We start from the raw sequence: 24,477 nt of genomic DNA on the forward strand, positions 1-24,477 counted from the left end.
GAAACTATAGCTGAGTCATACAACAATACAAAACTATGAGGATGGCGCAGATCTTAAGAAGAAGCGTTGAGGTGCAATCGGTCTCCAAATGAGAGATTGTTGAGTGTGGAGCCTGTTTGCATAGCAGTCACAACCAATAGGAAGCCAGCAGTAGCACCAGTGCCTAAGGGCTTAAGGAGATGCTTAAGCGGCACCTCGGTGCCAAGGTCATAGTTGTTCCCACTTGCCCAATGGGTCCCTAAGCACCTAGATCCAATGAGGGTGGCGCCCAGGTTTCCACTTTGAGCATCAATGGGCAATCCATTCAAGCATCATTGGGAAACGATGAAGTGAATTCTTAGAGATTTGAGAGAAATAGTTAACATGATACTTTATTTTGGAAGTGCAAGAATTGATCTATAAGGCTATATAGATTCAGATCTGGTAGTAGATATAGATGGTACAAGAAGTATAACATGGTATGTCATCACATTAGGGAACACAATGGTTAGTTTATTTTCCAGATTACAGAAGATTGTAACACTTTCAATTGTGGAAGTTGAATGCATTGCTATTACTAGCAAAGAGATGATTTGATTGTTGAGTTTTATGGAAGAACAAGATAAGGAGCAAAGGATTTGAAAGCTTCATAGTGAAAGTATGAGTGTTATTCATATGGCTAAGATTTTTATTTTTTATGTTAGGGTAAAACATATTCAGCTAAGATATCACTTTATTCATTCTCTTATAAAAAAAGACAGTTATTCTTAAAAAGATACATAGCTTAAAACCGTGCAAATATCTTTACTAATGTTGTGTTGAAAAAATAAAATTATATTTGGCTTCAGTTGGAGATCAGGAAGATTGTGACTGTAGGTGAGTTATACTACGGTACAAAACTATGAGGATGGTGCAGATCTTAAGAAGAAGCGATGGATGTAATCAGTTTTCAAGTGGGAAATTGTTGAGTGCGAAGCTTGTTATCTTAGCAATCGCAACCTACAGGAGATCAGCAGCAGCACCAATACCTAAGGGCCTAGGGAGGTGCTTAGGTTGACCACAGGGCACCTAGGCGCTAAGGTCTGAGCTCCCAAGAACCTGGATCTAGTGAAGATGGCGCCCAAGTGCCACTTTCAGTGCTCCCAAACTTGGATCTAGAGAGGCCAACGCCCAGACACCGATTCCGAGGTCAGACAACCCCGGATTCGTGACTTCAACCCAAGCGAACAAAAAGGTCATGCCTAAGAGAGGCACTTTGGTGTCAGAAGCAGTTTGTACGTAACTAGACATTTAAGCCTTTATTTCACGAAGAATTATGACTCTCGCATAGCGGCCTTGTAAGGTTTTCTCTCAACGACACATAGAAATTATTGAAAGTTTCAGTGGAGTAGATTTGTCAATAATCCAAGTGGTGTAATTTTTGTACATTCTCTTTCATAGTGAAATTTGTGTTGTGTGACTACGACATTTTTTCCTGTTCTTAGGGCTTTTCACATTAAATCTTAATGTATTTCACGATGCGATTTTGATTTTTAATCAGTCAAAACCCAAGCTTTTCATCCCAACAGTAAGTCAGAACATGAATAATTCAAAAGATCTGAAAAATCCTTAGATATTTGAAGATGACCCCTGGATAAGATTTGCTATTCAAAAGATCTGAAAAATCATGAGATTGAGCTATACACATATGCTATTAGATAGGAGAGGTAATTAAAATCTCAATCAGAGAGTATGCTATCAAAATGCCCAAAAATATTAATGCAAATAATTTTTGTCATAAATATAGATAAAAAATGAAATGTTAAGGATATTACAAAACATAAAAATATTCAAATAAAATCATCACTTCAAACTCATAATAACAATTCATAAACCCTCCTAAATAATTTGTCAAAATAAAAAAAAAACTAATATCATATCAGATGAACATATATGATCACCCAAAAACTTTTTGCCAACAAAAATATGGCACTTGTCCTCTTACCGTGTATTCTTACTGTCAAATAGCACCACTAAAGAAAATGCCTATGATTGAGTCTCTTTGACTAGGTGATTCATTGAAAAATAACTCTATTTAATAACAATCATGACAAATGGCACCAAATTCCCCAATGGTCTAAAACTCCTAAGTGGTAAAATATAGTGCAATTAAAAGGGCACAACACCCTCAACTAGTTAAAGTTGACTTCAAATCGTCTATTCAGAAAAACTCTTCACCCAGGTTTACTAGTCACCTTGAATGATATAAACCATAGTTGCTAACATTAATCTTTTAATAAGGTTGCGTTAACTATCTCATCTAGTAGTGACCAAGATAATCAGAGAGTACAAAAGCATATATCTTGATTAATGAAATATTGGGTTGTATATAGAAATCCGACAGTAAAAGCTATGCCAATTGTCTAAGACTCGAGGGCAGAATATCGAGCTATACACGCCACTCCTATTCTAGAGGTACCCTGGCTGTACGTGAGCATGGATTTCGTGATGGGCTTACCCCAGACACAATCGAGTAATGATTCTATTATGGTACTGGTAATCTGTCTTCATAGTATATCAAAGAGCATTACCGGGATGCGAAATTATTCAGCCACGTTTATACCTTATGGGATATTAAGTACGAAACTTTAGTTCAATTCAATAGCTGCCCTCAAACAAATGGGTAGTCAAACGATTTAAACCACAGTTTGGAAAGCTTCATAGATATCTTGTGAAAAAAAATATCATGTAGTAGAAATTGGTTCTCCCTCAAGTTGAGTTAGATTATAATCGTTCTGCTAGTCAGCTTACATCCCAATTAAGATTGTGTATGGGCGAAACCCATTAAATCTATGGAATTAGTCCCGATACTAGCATCTATTGAGCCTAGCACTGATACAAAAGTTTGGGTCATGGATATTCAAAACATACATAAGCAGGGCAGGTAGAAAATTACACCAAGTCCAAAAAGGGGACATGGTATAGATCGAACTAAATGAGCAATTTCCTACAGGTCGTTTAGGAAACTCAAACCTAAAGTTGATGGCCTACTGAAGATTGCTAAGAAAATTAATAAAAATGTCTACAAGCATGACTTACTGAGAGATTATAATATTTCTGCTACTTTTAATATTGCTGACTTGCCATTGTATTATGAGGACCTAGGTGTTTTTGAAGACGAGAGAAAAACCTCTACTACCCGAGGAGAGTGACATGGCATGCGGTAGTTCTTCACGGTACCTCATGCCATGACTTACGGCTCCCCCGACTACAAGAATAATGGGTCAAGAGTTTCTTTTTTTATTTATTCTATTTTCAACTAATTTCTTTTATTTCTTTCTTTAATGATCTTTTTTTTCTATTTTCAAATTAGGTTATTCCCTATTATGGAGCTTTTATATATTTTATACTTGGTTGTTTAAGAATTCAATCTTCTGATTTTATATAGTTTGAAAGATTTTATTTTGATTTCTGCTCTACAGAATATTGTAGCATCTCAGGTTAGGTTTGACTACAATTTTTAGAGTAGTCAGCTCATAGCCCACTTGATAATGTGTATGAGGGGAGCCCCTTACACCATTGGAATTGGAATTAGTCCTCATACAACAATCTATTGAGCCTAGCACTAATGCAAAAGTTTGGGTCAAGGATATTCAAACCCTACATAAGCAGAGTTGAAAGAAAATAGCAACCAGTTCAGGAAGGTGACATGGTATAGATCCAACTAAATGAGTAATTTCCAACAGGATATTTAAGAAACTCAAGCTTAGAGCTGATGACACACTCAAAATTGCTAAGAAGTTTAATAAAAATGTCTACAAGATTGAATTACTCGGAGATAATAATATTTATGCTACTTCTAATATTGTTGACTTGTCATTGTACCATGAGGAGCTTGGTGTTTGTGAAGATGAGAGCAAAGCCTCTCCCACCTGAGGACAATGACATGGCATTCGGGAGTTCTTTGTGGTACCTCATACCATGACTTCGGCTCCCACGATTGCGAGAATAACATGTCAAGAGTTTCCTTTTTTATTTATTCTATTTTCAACAATTTTTTTTATTTCTTTCTTTATTGATTCTTTCCTTTTTTTCCTATTCTCTAATTAGGTTACTCCCTATTAGGGAGGTTTTATACATTTTATATTTGGCTGTTTAAGACTTCAATCTTCTGATTTTATGAATTTTGAGAGATTTTTCTTTGATTTCTACTCTACAAAGCATTGTAGCATCTTCCTTTGGCAAGTGGCGTGTGGATGTTCTTCGCCGCTACCTCGCCATTTCACCATTTAACCTCTGCCATCAGCTCAGACAACTACCAAAGTCTTTTGATTTGCTGTCCAACAGCATATATTGCCTCCTCTCCACTTCCAAGCATTGTCAACCAAGCATATTCTCATCCCCTCGATACTCCACAAACACATCCTCATTAGCTCTGCTTTCTAAACACCTTCTAGAAGCTCTAGAATCAAGTCACAAGAGCTTTTGATAACTCTACTTTTTAGTGAACCAAATACCTTGCTAACTGAAAGCTAGGGCAATAATAAAAGTTTGTGAGAAGATAGTTTCCTTAAACTCCATATATATACATGTGTATAAGTGCAAGCAAATCAATGTTACAAAAAAGATGATGCTCTGGATATTAAAGTCATTTTGCGAGAATATTAAATAGATTTGTGTAAATATGAGCACCAATATCAAATGTTGCACGAGGATTCTTGTGAAAAATATGTGTAAAATTTACTTAGGAAAATTTGCTAGTTATTTTTATTCACGTGGAATAAATATATACAGGGATTTTAATCCCTCCTAATTTACAAACTAACAAAAAATATCCAAACCAGAATCAGAAAAAAAAAACTCTGAATAAAAATAAAGAAACATAGATAGGTAAGGAACAAACACAAAACAAGAGGTTTTTAAATTGGTCTCCAATCAAATCTCTCATAAGATCTTGGATAGTGGGACAGTCCATATTAGAAAAATCATATGAAACTTCTTAGGTTTCTACACTTCCCCCTCAAGCTAAGTCGTAGGTGTTGTAGAAACCAATCTTGCTATTGAACTTTGAGAAGGTTCTTAAAGGAAGAGCTTTGGTGAAGACATCAATAACTTGTTGGAGTGTAAGGATATAGCTTAGATGTATGATTCCCCTATTAACATTTAGAGATGAAACGTCTATCAACTTCAATATGTTTGGTCATGTCTTGATGCACATGATGCTTGACATTACTGATAGCATCTTGACTGTCGTATTAAATATATAGGTCTATTGGAGGTACATCACAGTTCTCTTATCAATTTTTGAATCCCGATACTTTTCCAGATTCCCATAGCAGTACTTTATATCATGATTCTTAACTGCTTCAAGAAACAACAGTTTGTTTCTTACTTCTCCATGTAACTAGATTTCCCCATATGTAAGAGCAATAACTGGTAGTAAACCTTCTACCAGTTAATTCCCCAACCCAACTAGCAGTGAAGACTTTGACATCTAAACTTTTGGTTTTCTCATAAATTAATCCACAAACAATAGTTTTCTTAAGAAACTTCAGAACCATGGATACCAGCTCCAAATGCTCTCTATTTGTGTTATCCATTGCAGTGTAAACAGATTTACATCTAATCATCCCAATTTCCTTTAGTAGATATAGGATGTATTTCCTCTGTAATATAATAATGTCTTTATTGGACCTTGTTGCTTCTGGACCTAGAAAATAGCTCATGTTTTCTCGGTCCTTAATTTCAAACTTAATGACAAGCACTTCATTGATTTAAAAAATTTCTCTCTCATCATCACGAGAAAGAATCATATCATCCATATATACGGTCAATGCATTAATCTTATCTCCCTGAGTATGTTTTATGAACAATCTATGATCAACTTCACTTTAAAAATATCCATTGAATTTCATAGTTTTAGAAAATCTTTCAAACCATGCCTTGGTGATTGTTTAAGCCTATAGAGAAACTTCTTGATTTTGCATTCTAAGTGTTTGTTTGAATCATTCTCAAGTCCTGGTTGTATCTCTATGTACACTTCTTTCAGATCCCCATTTAGAAAGGAGTTTTATATCAAGTTGATGTAGTCCTTATTCCTTGTTAGTTGTTACTGAGATAAATCTGATAGTATTCAGTTTTGCAAATTGGTATGAAGGTTTCCTAATAATCAATCAATCCCATAGAACCAAATGAAATCTTTTGCAAGAAATCTGGCTTTGAATCTCTCAACGCTTCCATCAGCTTTGTATTTAATGTTGAACACCCACTTGCATTCAACTAGCTTCATATCCTGGGGGAGTTTAATAAGAATCCATGTGTCATTATGCTTTAATGCTCGAATCTCCACTTCCACTGCTTTCCTCCATTCTGAATTTTCAAGAACTTCATGAATGGATTTAGGAATCTCCACACTATCAAGGTTAGATAAAAAGACTCTATTGATAGCTTCCAATAAGCTACATACTCTTGAATTTGATATATGGTACAACTTCCTCGTGATCAGCACGAGAAGAGCAAGAAGATAACTCTAGGTAATAGACTCACCCAAAATTTCAGGTAAATGAGAATGCAGAAGAGCAATTTTGGTTTTGCGAATTATCTTCCACCTGCTTAAGATTTTGTCCTTCTAGTTTACACACTAATCTTTGTTGTGAACTTCAAGTTGGGTTTATTAAATATCCTCAACAAGAGTAGGAGGGTAAGGTGGAAAGGAGTAGGAAGAGAAGCAGGTGGGTAGTTGTGTAGGTTTCATCAAGTGCATCAAAAAATTGATGCTCATTTGCACTCTCCCCGAACATTAGACTTGAGATATTATGATTGAATTTCAAAAAATATGACATCCATGGAGTTATAATATTTTATGGTATAGAAGAGTAACAATTATACCCCTTTTTGTTTGAGGCATACCCAAGGAAAACACACATGATAGATTTTGGGTTAAGCTTTGTGTTGTTTGGTTGGTTATTATGGACAAAAGAGATACAACCAAATATTTTAGAGGACGATGGGATGAGAATGCTCAAGCATGAGGGAATTTTTACATTAAAATAAAGAGATGGACTTTGAATCCAAGAACCCTGTTTAGTCTTCTATTCATGAGATAGGTGGTTGTGAGCATGTCTCTCCAAGAATATTTTAGAATATTGTAAGAAACTATCATAGACCTAAATACCTCCAGGAGATGTCTATCATTTCTCTCACCAATCGCATTTTAATTAGGAGTCTCAACATAGGAACTCACATAAATAATATCATTCTTTACAAGGAAGGGTCCAAGGATAGATTTGAAAAATTCCTTTTCATTATCAATTTTAAGAATTTGAATTTTGCATTGGAACTGAGTGCAAATCATGTCATAAGGTTGGAAAATTTGTGCAATTTCAAATTTCTCCTTCACAAGGAAATAATCAACAAGTTCTAGTGTAATCATCAATGAAGAATACAAATCATATGTGTCCGTTGGTGGTTTTCAATTTTGAAGGTACCCAAATATCATTATGGATGATAGAGAAAGGATGCAAGGATTTGTGCTGAGACAGTGGATATAGATGATGGCATCTTTCATCAATTGACAGGTTTCACATTGATGGAACTAAGGCATTTATTAATAAAAGGATGGGAGTACAACTTCACAATATCAAGAAAATTAGAATAACCCGAATGAAAATGCCTTAATAAAACTTGACTTTCAACATATTTAGACACAACAGATTTGGAATTATGAGAAGACGATAATGAATAAGTGAATTGTGTGTTAAGGGAATAGTTTTCCTTGAGCAGATATAGCCCATGATACAATTTAGCATTGTCAATAACCTTCCCTGAATCCACCACCTGCAATTCATAAAGTTACAATGAAACTTAGTAATACAGTTTAGGTCATGAGTAAGCTTGCTAATTAAAAGGAAATTGCAATCTAATTAGGGAACATAGAACACTGATGAAAGTTGAATATCTTTAGAGATTTTCACATCTCCTTTCCCAAAAATACTAGAGTGAGATTCGTGATCTTTTGGTAGTTGATAAGAGCATAAATATCCACAGTCATGTGATCAGAAATGGTGTATTATCAAACTGGAAGGCTTTGGACTAGAACTAGATGTTTTCATTATGTACTTGGTCATAAACCCTATTCACGTTTAGCGCTGGAAGAATTATGAGCTAATACAAGCTGCAAGATTCCTGGTTACTTCTTCCCACAGAAGTGGAGAATGCCTGGAGGATTCCAACTGTTGTTATTATTGTTGTTGTTGTTGCTTGTTGTCATTGCTTTTGTTGTTGTTGTGCATGCTGCACCTGAAGAATTTTATCAAAGGAGTAAGGCCTGCACGAAAGGGCGGTTGAGGGACCTGCAAAGAACCAAAAGAGATTATACTGCTACTGAAGAGTTCAGTCGAAGGAGGAAAGCTTGTCGGGAAGGGTTTCCGACTGAGGAGCCAGTAAAGAAATCAAAGGTGGTTTCCGACTAAGAAGACCGTAGGAGATTTCCTGTCGGAAAGACCACATATTTCCAATTAGGAAGACCAGTGCAAGAAGACCAGAGCATATTTACGATTGGAAAGAGGGGAGTTTTTGCACGGAAGGCAGAGGAGATTTCTTGCCAATAAGACAAGAGGAGATTGTCAGAAGGCACGGAAAGAAGGGATTTCCAACTGGCCTACAAGCTGGCTGAGGGATTGGAGAGGTTTTGGTGACAGGGAAGCTAGAGTTTTGGTTCAAGGCTCTCACACCATGTAAAAATTTCTTGATATTTTATTCAAAAGTAGGGTGTGTATGTGTGTGTGTGTGTGTCTGTGTGTGTGTCTGTGTCTGTATGTGTGTGTGTGTCTCTCTCTCTCTCTATATATATATATATATTTATTATTAAAGATAAAGATACATATAGGTTTATATGGGTGAGCCTAAAAACCCAACGAGCCTAAACACCCAACCCACACGATACAACACACACGAAAAAATTTAAAAGATGGGTACATATAGAAATAAAAAGAAACAAAAAATCACCCAGGGGCTGAAAAAGTGTGGGTCATCCCAATCTAGTATTGTCTCTGGCTCTAGTTCTCGGTAGGGATCTAACTAGCAGATTGGTAAGGTACTGACCATTACCCGTAGTAACCAAAATATCATCCATAAGACTCCTGAACTCCAGTAGATCTCCATTCTTCTTCTTCCTCCTGGAAGTGTAAACCTGTCATTTCTCCTCCGAAGAATCCGCCTGATGGTGTAGAGCTGAATCAGAAAGATTACCAATAGTGGTAGACCAACAATAATACCCACAATAAGTACTACAATATGTGAAGTATGAGTTGTCGCTACACCGGAAACTTCTTGAAGAATGGAGCTGTGAGGCTAAAAGAAGGTCCAACTCACATTATCAGTCTGAACAATATCATATCATTTATAGGTAATAATCCATCAGTATTGTTTTGTATGGAGTTTGTAGGTGTCAGCATTGCATCACTCACAGTTACAGTAATAGCAGTGTCATGGGAGGGGTCCTCAGGGGCCACTGGTAGTATCCTCGCAGGTGGAACTAAAATGACCATAGCAGTGGGGTTAGACCCATCCTTATTCACCTGAACCTTAGATTTCAAATTAGGATGACGTTTGTGGCATTTAGCAAAGATATGGCCAAACATCTTACAGTAGGTACAATATTGAGGTTTATGTTCCATGACGATTTGTTGTCAATAGCCATTATGGGTTGTGCCCAACCAGACTTCAGTAACATCAGGTAAAGTAATATCCCTTTCCACAAGTATTCTGGCCACCGAGGGTCTAGTTAGGTTGAAAGTAGGCAGATCTAGTTTCAAAGGATCCCCAAGGATGACCCTAATAGAGTAGAGAACCTGATGGTAAAAAAAATGCAGCTTAAGACCAGGTAAACTAAACCATACCGATACATTGGGAGCTTCATGATTTGAGTCGAAATCAGAAGACCACTTGAGCAACTTCATAGCTTTTCCTGCGATATCAAGATATTTCTTAGAGAAAATTCTGGTGTAGTCTTCAGCCATTATTAGTTGGATCAACACATGTCTCCCATTCATAAGTTTCACTTTCCACTTGCCGACTGGCTTAATCATCACCACCCTTCCTGATAATATCCATAGGAGGGTGTCCCCACTGAAATTTTCTAATAACAACAAACTTAAATTTTTCCGTCAGGGTAGAAATTTATGATTCAGAGAAAAAGATTGTTTCTTTTCCACCTTTCCTACTTTTTAATAAAAAGAAAATCATTTGTACCCTCACGAGATTCGTTATAACTTGAGGAAAATCCCACTGAGGGCTCCACCTGAGGGTTACCCACCACGTGGACAAAAGAAACTTTGTCCGGCTCAACCAAACAAGGAGGCGCCATCAGAGCAACGAGAGCTGTCGACATTAAGCTACATCGAAGTTGTTGCGGCAAGAAAAACAGTGAGAAGCGTCACAAAACTGGGCTGACGAGCGGCTCTGTCGCAGATGACGTGGCGCTAAACTGGAGTCGAGCGGCTCTGTCGCAGACAAAAGCAGAACGCAGATGTCGAGCGGCTGGACTCGTAGAGCAGACGCAAACGCGTCGACATCGAGACGCAGACGAACGCCGACGAAGCAGAAAGGAGTGGAAGCTTCGAGCGACAGAATTAATGGCGATCGCCATTCGAAACATTTGAAACCCTAGCAGAGCAGTCGTCCGCCATTCGATATATATATATATATATATATATATATATGGTAATTCCTCCTAATTTACAAACTTACCAAATTCATCTAACCCTATTTAGGAAAGGAAATCATTCTTAAAAAATAATAATAATGAAACATAAATAGGAAAAAGAATAAACACAACAAAAGTTTTCCAAATTGGTCTTCAATCAAATCTGCCATAAGATCTTGGATAGCCGGACGGTCCATGCTGGGAAAACCACCTGAAACTTCTAAGGTTTCAACAATCTGAAATTTTCTTCGGAAAAAAAAAAATATCTTTTAACTATAATGGTCAAGTCTAAGAATGAAAGTCGCTAATATCATGGCATCTATGCATAATCAAATGCATGTTAGGCCTTGACATCAATCCATGATGGGCCTATAAGACCAATAAGATAAAAAAAAGTATGATACATCATTGGTATCAGCATTAATAGTTTGATGTAGAACTGCTTCATATTAAAAACTATTTGGGAAACATTTCAAACAAAAACGCCTACTGAAATTTAGAGCAAAGATATTAAATCCCAGATTTAGATGAAGAGAATCAAAATATCACCAACCAAACAAAATGCACAAATATTCAAAAAGATGTTCAATGCATAAGAAACTTACTTTCTAATGTTCAAACCAAACTCCAAAACTAAAATTGCCTCCAGTAAGTACCCAAAGTACCTTGTACGCCAATAAAGCTGCATAAAAACATATCAAGGATTTTAAGGCTTAAAAAAAATTACATAACATAATAAAATCATGTCACTAAATAGAAAAGAAGATTTGATGGCATCACAATGTAAGTAAATTCTTGTAAGAATAGCACAATGGAAAAAAATATTGGTGAAGGTGCAAGATGACTTGGAAAGCACTTTAATGAATATTCCAAAAAGCCTACAGGTTTTTCTCAAAATGCTGCTTATGGCTCTAGATACTTTTTTCTTAGTAAAATATAAAATATTTGAATTTCAAAGAATCTAAGGCAAGGTTTTGTTTTTGGCTAAGAAACACCCTTTAATTCCTTTCCAATGTTTGATAATCTGCAGCTGCTAAGTTTGGTTAAGTGGCTGTGTAAGTGAAACCCGAATATAGGGATGCAATTGGATATTGAACGTAAAATATACTTTACACATATATGTTCGCTAATACTTAATTGCTTCAAGCCTATATAATTCATTTAATTATTCTCAATTTTTCTATGAAACTCAAGACAGATGGCCAGACAGAAGTTCTCAACCAAAACATTATAAATCTTCTTAGGTGGTTCATGGAAAAGAACATCCAATAGTAGGATATAGATCTTTCCATAGAAGAAGAAGCATCTTCTCCTAGTCTGACAGAATGACGCGAAGTGTTAGTTCCTTGCCATAAATGATTGCAAGATCTTGCGTTTGCGCAAGATTGTAAGAAGACATGAAATTGCAATTTGGACAAGGGCACCAACACCAATTTAACTTATTTTTTTCCGTTTGATCTCTTTCCTATTTATCCACTTCTAATTAGGATATTTTCTACTAGAGAACTATTTAAATCTTCTTAATTCCTCTTTTTTTTAATTTTTTCTTTCCTGGTGTATTTTAGAGATTTTATCTCTAATTCCTGCTCTAAAGAGTGATATATCTTTCTTCCTTTTGCAAGTGATGTGCATGTATCTCACTCAATAAAAGTTGTTAAACCTCCTCGCTACCCTTACATTGTCATTATGGAGTTCTCTTTTCAGTTGTCAGCCGAGAAAGCTGCCGAAAAAAATGTCTATCCTTGTCCAAATGTCATCAACTTCTCATAAACTCGTTCCCCACTAGTCCCGAATCATCTCACCACTAAATCCACTTCATAAACACTATCTAGGAGGCCTAAAAAAAACGCCAAGGGTTGGTTGGATTTCAACGAAAACAAATGTTTTTAGCCCTCCAAAAGAGCATGAGAATACAATTTTTAATATTACAGATATTTAGATGGAGTCTTTTATGTCTTCTCAATAAAAGACTAAAATTATATAATTAATATGAATTTTTATTAATGTACCATTAACAATTATGAATTTATTATCACACTACCCAATATTATAATTCTAATGGTATAGCACCCCAATCTAGTAGCTCACATAGAGTTATCATTACTTGCTGCTGAAACAAAATATTCCATGAATATATTTTTAATAAATAACTCAGATTCAAACGCCTTTTTTTTTACAAACTGGGTTGGGTCAATAAAGTGTAATCCCTTAAAAATAAATAATGTCCATAAATATGATCAAATCAAGTTGGTTTGGGTAAACCTAAGTTTCGAGCCAAAATATATGTCAAACCCAATTATTATTTTTGTCCAAAATTTGTTGGGGGTGTTCAATCCCCCATGCTTAAAACTAGGTCAAGCATTAGTTAACTCATCTAAATTATAATAAAGAAAGAGAAATATTAGTAAGAAATGTCAGAATGACTTACCAAAAATATATGCTTCCTTGATCATAAACTTATCACCGTTGATTTTATGTCCATGTGTCCACACTTCAAATCCACAACCTTTTATTCTGCCTCCCCCACTCTCTCACTTGCACAAACATTGCTCTTGATGACTAGATATATTTTGAAATAATATGGACATTGAAAGTGGCCATAAACAGTCCAAAGATACTACATAAATAGTTGCCTTATTCAGAAGTTTACATCAATAAGCTCTTGTTACGTGAGTGTTTAACCTAAGAACAATTGTCTTTGTGTGACTAAGGGCAATTTAGTCTTTTATTAGACCAAAAGAAAACTAGTCATTTGTCATTTATTATTGTTTAGTATAAATAGGACTTAATAGTTTAGGTTTAGGGTTATACATGAGACTATTGTTGTTAGTCTTATGTTTAGGATTTGAGAGATTTCCCACCTCTCAAATTGTAAAAATTGGGAGAGATCGCCTACTCTCAAATTGTAGGTGTTTATCTTTTGTATTCGAGTTGAACGTTTGATGTTCTTGAAATAAATATTTATTTGTCATAATTTCTGTAGAAAATCATGATAATTTATGGGTCGAATCGTACCAATGCCTTATTCAGAAGACATGCATCAAAATAAGCACCAAGAAATTTAACTATTAAAATCCTACATTGTTCAAAAACCTTTAAACTCCATTTTGCACATAGCTAAGCCAACACTGAAACTAAAGGTCTGTTTGAGGCAGCTGCTATTATTTGAAGAAATAACTGTGAAATTACAGCAGAAAAAACTGTTATTCAAAAAACTGCTTTGACTAATATAAATTTATTTTAATTGCAAAAAATTAGACCACAGTTTTCTTGTAGTGAACGCACTTTAACAGGTTAGGTTGAAAAAAATTATTTATACCACAGAAATTTCTAGAAATCAGAGAGATAGTAGTTTCCTAAACAAACATACGATTGCAGTCTGAAAGGCAAAATAGACAGAAAGCTTTGTCAAATGGACCCTAAACCTTCAACGTTAACTGGCTCTTGATTGTGCATTGATGGTGTGACAACAAAGTTCATTGAGAAAATATTAACCGCATTTATAGAAGATATCCTTCAAAATTTTCATTTACATGCCTTGTGAGCTATAAAATATGAAATTATTAGGAGAAGCTCTGCCACTGACCCCTGAATCCCTTTCTAGCGTCTGTTGTAATATATAGGAAATTCCCAGCAAGCCCTTAACATTTAAAGTATATTCATAGTTTATAAACTAAAAAACCACCCATTAATCAAGGTTGCTTTCAAGCCCTTAACAGCTTTCTCAAATGGACCCTAAACCTTCAACGTTAACTGGCTCTTGATTGTGCATTGTTGGTGTGACAACAAAGTTCATTGAGAAAATATTAACCGCATTTATAGAAGATATCCTTCAAAATTTTCATTTACATGCCTTGTGAGCTATAAAATATGAAATTATTAGGAGAAGCTCTACCACTGACCCCTGAATCCCTTTCTAGCGTCTGTTGTAATATATAGGAAATTCCCAGCAAGCCCTTAACATTTAAAGTATATTCATAGTTTATAAACTAAAAAACCAACCATTAATCAGGGTTGCTTTCCAGCCAACATCTTATTAACTCTACAACACTATGAAAATTGTAAGGATCATTAATCTCTTCCCCCTTTACCCGCCACCAGCCACATCTTATTAAACTCCATTTTGCACATAGCTAAGCCAACACTGAAACTAAAGGTCTGTTTGAGGCAGCTGCTATTATTTGAAGAAATAACTGTGAAATTACAGCAGAAAAAACTGTTATTCAAAAAACTGCTTTGACTAATATAAATTTATTTTAATTGCAAAAAATTAGACCACAGTTTTCTTGTAGTGAACGCACTTTAACAGGTTAGGTTGAAAAAAATTATTTATACCACAGAAATTTCTAGAAATCAGAGAGATAGTAGTTTCCTAAACAAACATACGATTGCCCCCCCCCCCCCCCCCCACAACACCCAAATAAAAAAAAAAACAAAACAAAAAATAAAAACTAAAGAGAAAGTCCTATTTTTTTCTGCATTCACTCTCAAGTATTCTTTCCACATTTTCCTTGAACAGTGCTTAGTGTGTCACAAAGTCACATCTTGGTCCACTTATAGCAACCCAAACAACAAGCAAGCAGACATTTATCACCAGAAATAACTAGCAAGCCTCAATTAACAGATGTTAATAAATTAAGTTATTGAGATTATACAAGACAAACCCAAAAAAACACGAGCAAGAAGCACCAATTAACAGTCTAAAAAACTAAGACAAAATCAAACTAAAATAAATAAAAAAACACCATCCTATATTTTGGAAAATGTCTAGAACAATACACCGTTAACAAAATGAAAACCCAGCCATACAAACAAACCAATCATACATGCCTTCGTAAGTGACTGCAGCATCGAAGAGCTAAAATCAACTTGACACAATATGCAACTCTCTAGCCAAATTAATTGAACATTACATCAATCGAGATATAACATAGTAAATACTATAATACCAGATAAGGGAATATTTACAAGTAGATCTCTATAAACAAGTTGAATTAACTTCGCCGCACTTAAAGTTCTAACAATAATATCATAGTACCAAAATCATTTAATCCACTCAAGAATGCCACCATGATTAAAACTTTAACAAATTCAAGAAATATACCATTTCTTAACACCTTCCCCAACACATTTCATATTACATAAATGGCAGATGGCCAATCGGTGACGACAAATAGCAACAGAATAGCATATGCATGCTTATTATTTACTCGACCAACATAATTTTTAACACAATACATTGTTAACAAAATGTAAACACAGCCATACTTTCTAACCAATGCAGTAATACATGCTTTCATAAGTGACCGCAGGATCGAAGAGCGACACATTATGCAACTCTCTAGCCCAATTAAGTGAAAGATATAACATAGTATATATTATAATACCAAATAAGGGAATATTTACTAGTAGATCGATAAAAACAAGTTAATTATCTATGCCACAGTCCTAAACAATCATATCATATTACCAAAATCATCTAACCCTTTCAAAAATGCCACCATGATTAAAATTGTAACAGATTCAAGAAGTACAACATTTTTTAACACCTTCCCCATCACATCTCGTATTACATAAATTGAAGGAGGCCAACCAGTGACGACAAATAGCAATGGAATAGCATATGCATGCTTATGATTTACTCAACCAAGGTTCCCCATAAATATGCTAACAATATATCATACCCGTAAGGCAAAAGTACTTTTGTATGGAAAACAAGTAGCATTCAATTCGTCTAACATTAAGTCAACAAGTTATACTGCTATAAAAGTAGAAGTGCCAAAAATTTCCAGTCATCTGCCCACCTTTTATGCACATAATCTTTGAGTATAATGACAAGTTCATTTCTCCCAGACTTGAATACAATCAATGACTAACACCTTTTTCTCTCTCTCAAAAGTTATGGAAAGCAAAACAAATATCAAACACAATGGTAACCTTAGAAAAACTGATAAGCCTTGTAATATTTTAACAACTGGTGTGTTTTTAGCAAGTTTTCAAGCAGAACTAATAAAGCATCGGTGGAAAATATAATATTAAATGGTATATGATTACAAACCATGACAAGGGCGCTGCTAGCCATATGTAACAGCTCTTCACCATGCATATTCTCCTGAGGATCCAGATCGCTTGAAAGTGCAAGGTTTTTACAATACATATCCACCATCTTTATAGATGTTTCCTCCAGTTCTTGAAAAATATCCAGCAACCGAGATAAATCAATAAATAATACCAAATGAGTTGCTTAGAAAAAGTTAACACAATATAATGTGCAAACTCAAACAGCTATAAAGACATAAAAGAGCTATAAAGTTTACCTTAATAAAAACATCTACTGAGAAATTCTTAAATATGAGAATAAAAAAAAGCAACTCCTCGTGATTGTAAAAACAAGGGGATATAAATTATCTGATGGTTAAAAGGCTTACTTTACTTATATGTTGTCAACTATTTTAAATATTCTTCCCTTTGGCTAAATTTAGACATCACTGAATTACATCTATAATAGCTGTGAGATGTAATTGGTAAACACGGTAAACGCAAAAAATAATTTGCAGACTCAAAGAGCTATAAAGACAAAGTATAAAGTTTTCCTTATAAAAACATCCACCGAAAGCAAATTCTAAAATATAAAAACATAACCGAAAAGCCAAATACCTCTATCAAGAAATAAGCAACTTTCAATGAAACAATTATACAATATAACAAAGAAGAGAGAAATTATCTGACGGTATAAAAGCTCATTTTAGTTATCTATGGTCAAATATTTAACATTACTCTTCACTTTCACTAAATTTGGAGACGTTATGAGACAGTTTTCAATGATTTACATCTTTCATAGCTTTGGGATGCACTTGGCAAGAGTTTTTCACTTCTGCAGATGGTTTCAATATAACTCAATGGCATGGCAAGTTCACAGATGAAACTAGTACCAGCTAATTACCTCAAATAAACAAGAATTGCAGATAATAAAACAAGTTGTAAAAGAAGAAGCAAGCTGCTCAAAATACTAAAAATATTATAATTATACTGGTAATGTTGTATGGATTTAAGTACTTACAGTAGAAAAATCATTCAAAATCTTAAGTGCAGTATAAATAGGAGTGTTAAGATGTATGGCAAAACCAAGAATAGTTAGATTGACATCTATTAAAGCTAAGGTAAATGAAAATAGCATGTGATTGCTAAGGGAAATGAAAATAGCATGTGATTTAAATTTTGATGGAAAGAGTGTTTTCATTTCCGGCGCCTTTGATGTCTTTGGTTTCATGGTTAAAAAAGAATTAATTGCATATAATACAACGGATTTCTCCTTTTGCAATCCTGAATTTGTGTGTTGTAGCTTCGTTTTTATGTAGCTTTTTTTGGTAGCATTTAAATTCATTCTTGCTGTAAAAAAGCTAGATGATTCAAAATTATTTCCCTTTTTGAATTAAGAATCATTACTGCAGATTTCTTATTGAATGATCCTTGTAATCAAGTTGTATTAAAAATTTAAAACCCCATGCAATTCGTCCAGGTAATTGAACAGAAATTAAATAGACAATTCCTCATTTAGTTCCCTCTACTCCCTATAAAATTTTAACATGGTGTCAGAGCGGAATCCATGCCAAAAGAAGATGAGCTACAATCACAAGGAGGTCCAGGCTGGGTTAAGCAAATATGTGAAAAAGATCGAATCGTCTACCTCCTTAACCAACTACAGCATGAATTAATTATCCAAAATGGAGCACTCACCTCTCCAAAATACTTCTTTCAAACTAAATGGTAATACCTTCTAATAGTCTTATTTTGCTCAAAAGATTATCAAAGGGAAAAAAAATTGGACAGCTTGATGAGATCACTGGATAACCTTGTTAACCTCTATATCTATTTCACGAATTGAAGCAAACATTTGTGACAAAAATGACGGATAGCAGCCATGACTCCAAGTGAATTGGTTTTGAATTCATCTTGACCACAGTCCAATTATTCAAATGCCCATTTGCAAAATAGAATGTTAATATGTCTGGAGCGTTAAAATTGTCAAAACAACCTCCACGACAAATTGAACCAAGTGCGAAAAAGATGAGGAACAATGGATGCAATATCGCCCTAATTAGGTAAGGATTACCTCGAATGCAATCCTGATGTCTCCAGTTTGCAAAACAAACTACTTTGATGTGTCTTGATAAAGGATCTCTTGCATAAATAAATTGCCACCCAAGAAAAATAGAAGAAAACAGATGCGACTTCAGGCAACTTGGCTTTGACATTCCTTGACCACATTCAAAACTGCCCAAACATTGCTCATTTACACAACAGACAACGCCAACGTGTATGAAGCATCAAATAACCAAGGAACACTTGCATGATGCATCACCAAATTGTCCCCAAACAAAAGGCGACAAATGCCTAACATGTCGCAAAAGACGGATTCAATCCAATGGTCGCATATTCGTAAAAAGGTATCTATCAATATATCCAAAAAGTTGGAAAAACTAGAATGGTCGCATATTCGTAAAAAGGTATCTATCAATATATCCAAAAAGTTGGAAAAACTAGAGTTGTTACTTACGTCCGAACAGAAGGAGGATTGACCACTTATTTTCTTATTTCAGTTGGATAACATCAAGGATCGGCTTCAAGCCCAAATCTTTTTGCTTCAGTTATGGATGCTCTAACTGGATATTTACAGGAGGATGTAACTTGGTGTATGCTTTTCATGGATGATATCCTTCTTGTGGATAAAACTAGAGAAAGAGTTTAGCAAAAAACTTGAATTATGTAGGTCTACATTTAAGTCTAAAAGCCTTCGTTTGAGTAGATCTAAAATTGAATACATGGAATGTAATTTTAGTAGTAGTGGCTCTAGTGGTTGAGTTGTAATTATGGGCGATCATATAATTAAGAGATGTGAATGTTTTAGATATTTTTGGTTGATATAGATGGGGATGTTATTAGTAGAATTCAAGTTGGTTGGTTGAAGTGGAGGAAAGCACCGGGCCTATTGTGTGAAAGAAAAGTATTGTTTAGACTTAAAGGAAATTTTATGAGAAAGTGATGAGACATGCAATGTTTTATGGCACAGAATGATAGCCTTTAAAAGAGAAGCACAAAACAAAGTTAAGTTTTGCTAAGCTGATAATGCTTAGGTGGATGAGTGACTTGACACGTAGAGACAAAATGCGAAACGAATCTATCCGTGAAAGGGTTGGTGTAGCTTCAGTGGCAAACAAGATTAGAGAGTCGCGTCTTAGATGGTTTGGTCACATAATCATCGACCATCTGATGATCCGATTAGGAGAGTAGATTTTTTAGATTTAACTTATGTTAAGAAAGGTAGACGCAGATCTAAAAAAACTTTAAAATATTGAATAAAAAATGATCTTAATATATTAGAATTAAATGAAAATGACACTCTATAGGATATAATGGAGAAAAAGGATTTATGAAGCCCAACTCACCTAATGGGATAAAGGCTTGTTGTTGTTATTGTTGGAAATGCTTCAAAAAACCCCTCCCAATTACCAAATCAAAGACAGAAAAAAATGATGAGCAATGGATGCAACGTCGTCCAAGTTAGGCACAAATGCCTCAAACAAAGTCAAAATAGTTCAAACATCATCCATTTACAAAACAGATTGCATCAATGTATCCAAACTTCAAAATTACCCATGAATGACACCCACATTGCCTGAGTTACTGCATGAGTGAAGATCGAATAAATTATTCATGATCCACACAAGGCACAAAATTCAAGGCATTTTAATGACGAGAATTTAAGAACTCCATAAAAAAATATATCCTTTTAAGAAATATATATATGAATTAGCATGACTTTAATATTTTCAATAAAATTAGTATTATTATTATTAAAAAAATTCCTTGCCAAAATCAAATCCCTTTATCCCATAGCCCAAATCTCTGCAATCAGGCACATGCATCCCTACCAAAAAAAAAATAAAGAGGTAAAAGTAAAACTAAAGCCAACTCCCAACCCCAACATGATGCTCGCTGTTCCGCCTACTTTTCTTCCCTAGACTTTATCTCATGCGAAATACCCAATGACTTGCTCATTCTTACCCTTACATTTTGGTTCTATCCCACGCACGACCCTCCTTTATTCCTGTAGCCCAAACACCCCCTCTACCTATTCAAGCCTGCCTGCATGCATCCTAGCCCATCTTTGCATTTATCTCAGTAACCCTTTCCAACTTGCACAACTCATTTGCTAAGTTCCTCACTATGGTCACACCACACCCTAGCCAGTTCTCTGCTACTTTTTGCACACACCTGCAATGCCAACCCATCTTCCTCTTCTTTAAGCATCCGAAAAACCCAACTTCACAACCAACTTTTTCACTCAAGATCCGTAGCTCACCAAACCCAGAACCCACTCACACATCCCCTTCCTCCATATCTTATCCTCCCTCAACACAGCTGCTAATGCCAACAGCCTTGTCACCGACAACAGTTATCATCATCCTTTTCTACTCTCAAGTCAATTCCCTCACTTTCTCTAAGTAGAGAGAACACAAAAAACTCTCCTTTCTCTCCAAATAAAGGAAAAACCCCAAAAAATCCCTTACTTCCACTCTTCTATCCATAACACACTCTCGCTCTCTAAAATATATCAATCAATACAAGATGGGAGTCTAAACAAAAATAAAAGAGAGAAATGAGCGTGTACTTTGATCTTGCCAAAAGCTGGTTGGCTCATACTCATCATCAAAGCTTCAGGCATGAATGTATGAGAAAATGTGACTCCAAAAAAATTCTGAAGTTTTCATTGCAATGTGTTTAATATTAGAAGTAAAACATGTGAGCATTTTCTTAACGTGGTGGCAAACTTGTATTCGACCCTACAATACAATGGATAAAACTTGTATACACATTTCTTAGCATGACGGTGAAATTCAAACTATTTGTTCGCATTGTTTCAATGCGACAAAGAAATATTGCAAGTTTTGTGCAAGTATACAAAGAACGAAATGAAACTTCCTCAGTGCAATGAGATAAATACTACAATGACGTCACAATGCCAACCATCCAAAACCTTTCGATGAAGTGGGAAAGTCCAAACTCCTATGAATCCCCAGTATCTAGGAAAGAAGCCAGGAGAGATGCACCTCTCATTTACTTGGTGAAGACATCATCAAATGCTGTATGTTAATGGTCACTCCGCCCAATCTGACATACACTCAACATATTGTCAAAAAATATTGCATAAACTAACACAAGTATTTTGCTCCAAGAAATGTGTAAATATATTGAAAATACACACTCCTTTTTTTTTTCTAATCAAACACAACCTCATCAAATTACTCATGCTCATTGGTGAACGTCTCTACAGAAAGGGAAAAGTCCTAAATCTCAATTAACATATTTGATCCTCCATCACAGAAGGGTCAGAGACAATAAGATAAGCTTGAAATTCATTTATCCCAAGAAAGAAAAGAAAAACATCTTATCTCCACATTTAAATACATTCATTAACACGTTTTTCAAAATTGGTGATGTCATGTTCATAAAACACAATCATAAATGCCAATACATCAAATTTTTTGTCCCAATGATGAATATGTTGACTTAATATAACAACCTAACGGTTCATTCTCAAAATAAAGTTCTCAATTTATGAATTTAAATACTTCAAATACCACACCCCAATAATGGTCAGGTTGACATAAAATCCTAACTAAAATAGTTCTTTCTCCAAATAAAGCTATCAAATTATAAGCATCACTTCAGATGATACACTCCTCTAATAATCATATTGAAAGTGAATCTCAATCGAAGGAAAATAAAGTTCTCAATTTATGAATTTAAATAAGGGTCAGGTTGACTGAAAATCCTAACTAAAATAGTTCTTTCTCCAAATAAAGCTCTCAAATTATAAGCATCACTTCAGATGATAACATTCTTCTAATAATCATATTGAAAGTGAATCTCAATTGAAAGAAATTCTATTTTCAAAGGACATAAAATCCAAATGCAATTCAACTCAAACCCAAATCTAGTTAAAAATATTAAACTATGAAAATAGTTCATAAAATTCTCATAAAATTCAACGATATTTTGAAAAATCTACCACTTAAAGCTAAAACTTAATTTGTTTATTCTCTGCAATAATTTTTTGAGTGATAAATTTAAAACTAACCCAAACACACAATGAGAAAATGACAAATGTCAATGGTCACTCTCAAAAGATATCATGCTATTAAAGGCATGGTCCATGTCCTTTAACTGCTTGATTTTGCCCCTAAATGAATGGTTTATTACAAAATAGCACCATTATATTATATTTACGACTGAGGTATAGATTTTCCCTAATAGATTGATTCCCTTTGAGCTATGAAACATAGGCATGCATAAAGCTATTTGCTAACAAAAATAATTATAAATTTTTTTTCTTATACAACACCTACCACAAGACTAAGATTTTGTTGGAACAACAAAGCCCGTAGTTGATCTTTGTGATCCATCCGTCCGGTTACGTCAACTATTTCATCTGATTAAATATAATAGTATTCATGACGGCTTGAGTGCATGGAATCATAGGATCTTGATCGAGTTTGCCATCACTTCCATCATTCATTTTATGCTAAAAGTTGAGTTTTCTAATATAAACTAAAATTACTACCATTTAGCATTTAGCATTTTTTTAAGTTGAGGATCTTGATTAAGCCACTCAATAATGATATAGCAGTATAGAGGAAATGTTAAATGGAGAGAGCGGAACTAGAGGAAATGATGACAAACTTAGCAAAATTAACAAGGTAAGTATCCCATAATCTCCTGTATACTGCTAAATGTTGAGTTTTCTAATGTAAAATTAAAATCACTATTACCATTTAACATATAGCAGTATACACGGACCCTGTGGGATTCTTGACTTATTATAAAGTGGCTTCAAATAAGTCTTTTATTTATTGAGTTTAAATTTCAGCTAGCTCGTTAAATAATTAAACGAGTCAAACACGAACCAATTCGAACAAACAAGTTTCAATCAAGTTGAACACGAACATGTTATTAAAGAGCTCTTTCGAACATGAGCTAAACACGAACAATAAAAATTTTAAACGAACCAAACACGAACAAGCCTTCAGCTCACTCAAGCTCGACTTGCTTACACCACTACCCGATTAATGGCTTCTCTCAACAAACATATGGGCACACACAACTTACTCTGGTACAACAGATAACCATCATCTCTGTAGTATGTAATCCACCCGAGGGTGTATCACTATTTTGTACAGTCTTGATAAAGGCACCAGAAACTTGATAACTGTCTTGATAAAGGCACCAGAAACTTGATCTGCTCTCTAGCTAATTGATTGAGTTCTTAAAATTAGGTATTATTACTCCCAGTGAAGTCTCACGAAAGTATACGTATCGTTTCGGTGAAAAAGGACTACTGAGTCTGGATTATCGATCCCACACAGAAGCGATGCAAGAAATTCCTTATATTATGTTCAAGTTTTAGCTTGGAATATCAATTAAGGTAATTTTTCTAACAACTACTTCTAAATACAACCCTAAGTCTAATGTTAAACCTAACTAGATAAATTGATTTGGTAAATTTCAAGAGGTAAAAAATACATTTCTCTTATTACATTAGTGGATTGTCGGATCTAATACTTTGAATTGTTATTGTGGCTAGTGACAAATAGGAGTATTCCTCTTCTTTAACCTTTGTCGAGTGCATAAAAAAGTTTGATTAACCAAGTATTAATTTCTTAAACCCTCAATTACATTGATTATGATTCTAGTCTGACACTCTAGAGTCTCCAATTTATACCCTCAATTTGGCTAATCTAGTTTTAATTCAT

General features: G+C 34.8%; 1 protein-coding gene across 1 annotated transcript in view; it reads right to left on the reverse strand.

Moving 5' to 3' along the window:
- LOC110025577 (N-terminal acetyltransferase B complex auxiliary subunit NAA25) overlaps positions 1–24,477 on the reverse strand; it is a 117,022-nt gene that overhangs the window by 21,922 nt on the left and 70,623 nt on the right. Inside the window, exons 11-12 of the mRNA XM_020726132.1 lie at positions 16,722–16,852; positions 11,269–11,345 (exon numbers count right to left, since the gene is read on the reverse strand). Coding sequence (XP_020581791.1) covers positions 11,269–11,345; positions 16,722–16,852 — 208 coding nt within the window. The remainder of the gene's footprint in view (positions 1–11,268; positions 11,346–16,721; positions 16,853–24,477) is intronic.

Source organism: Phalaenopsis equestris, unplaced genomic scaffold, assembly GCF_001263595.1.
Source record: "Phalaenopsis equestris unplaced genomic scaffold, ASM126359v1 Scaffold000304, whole genome shotgun sequence".
NCBI lineage: Eukaryota > Viridiplantae > Streptophyta > Magnoliopsida > Asparagales > Orchidaceae > Phalaenopsis > Phalaenopsis equestris.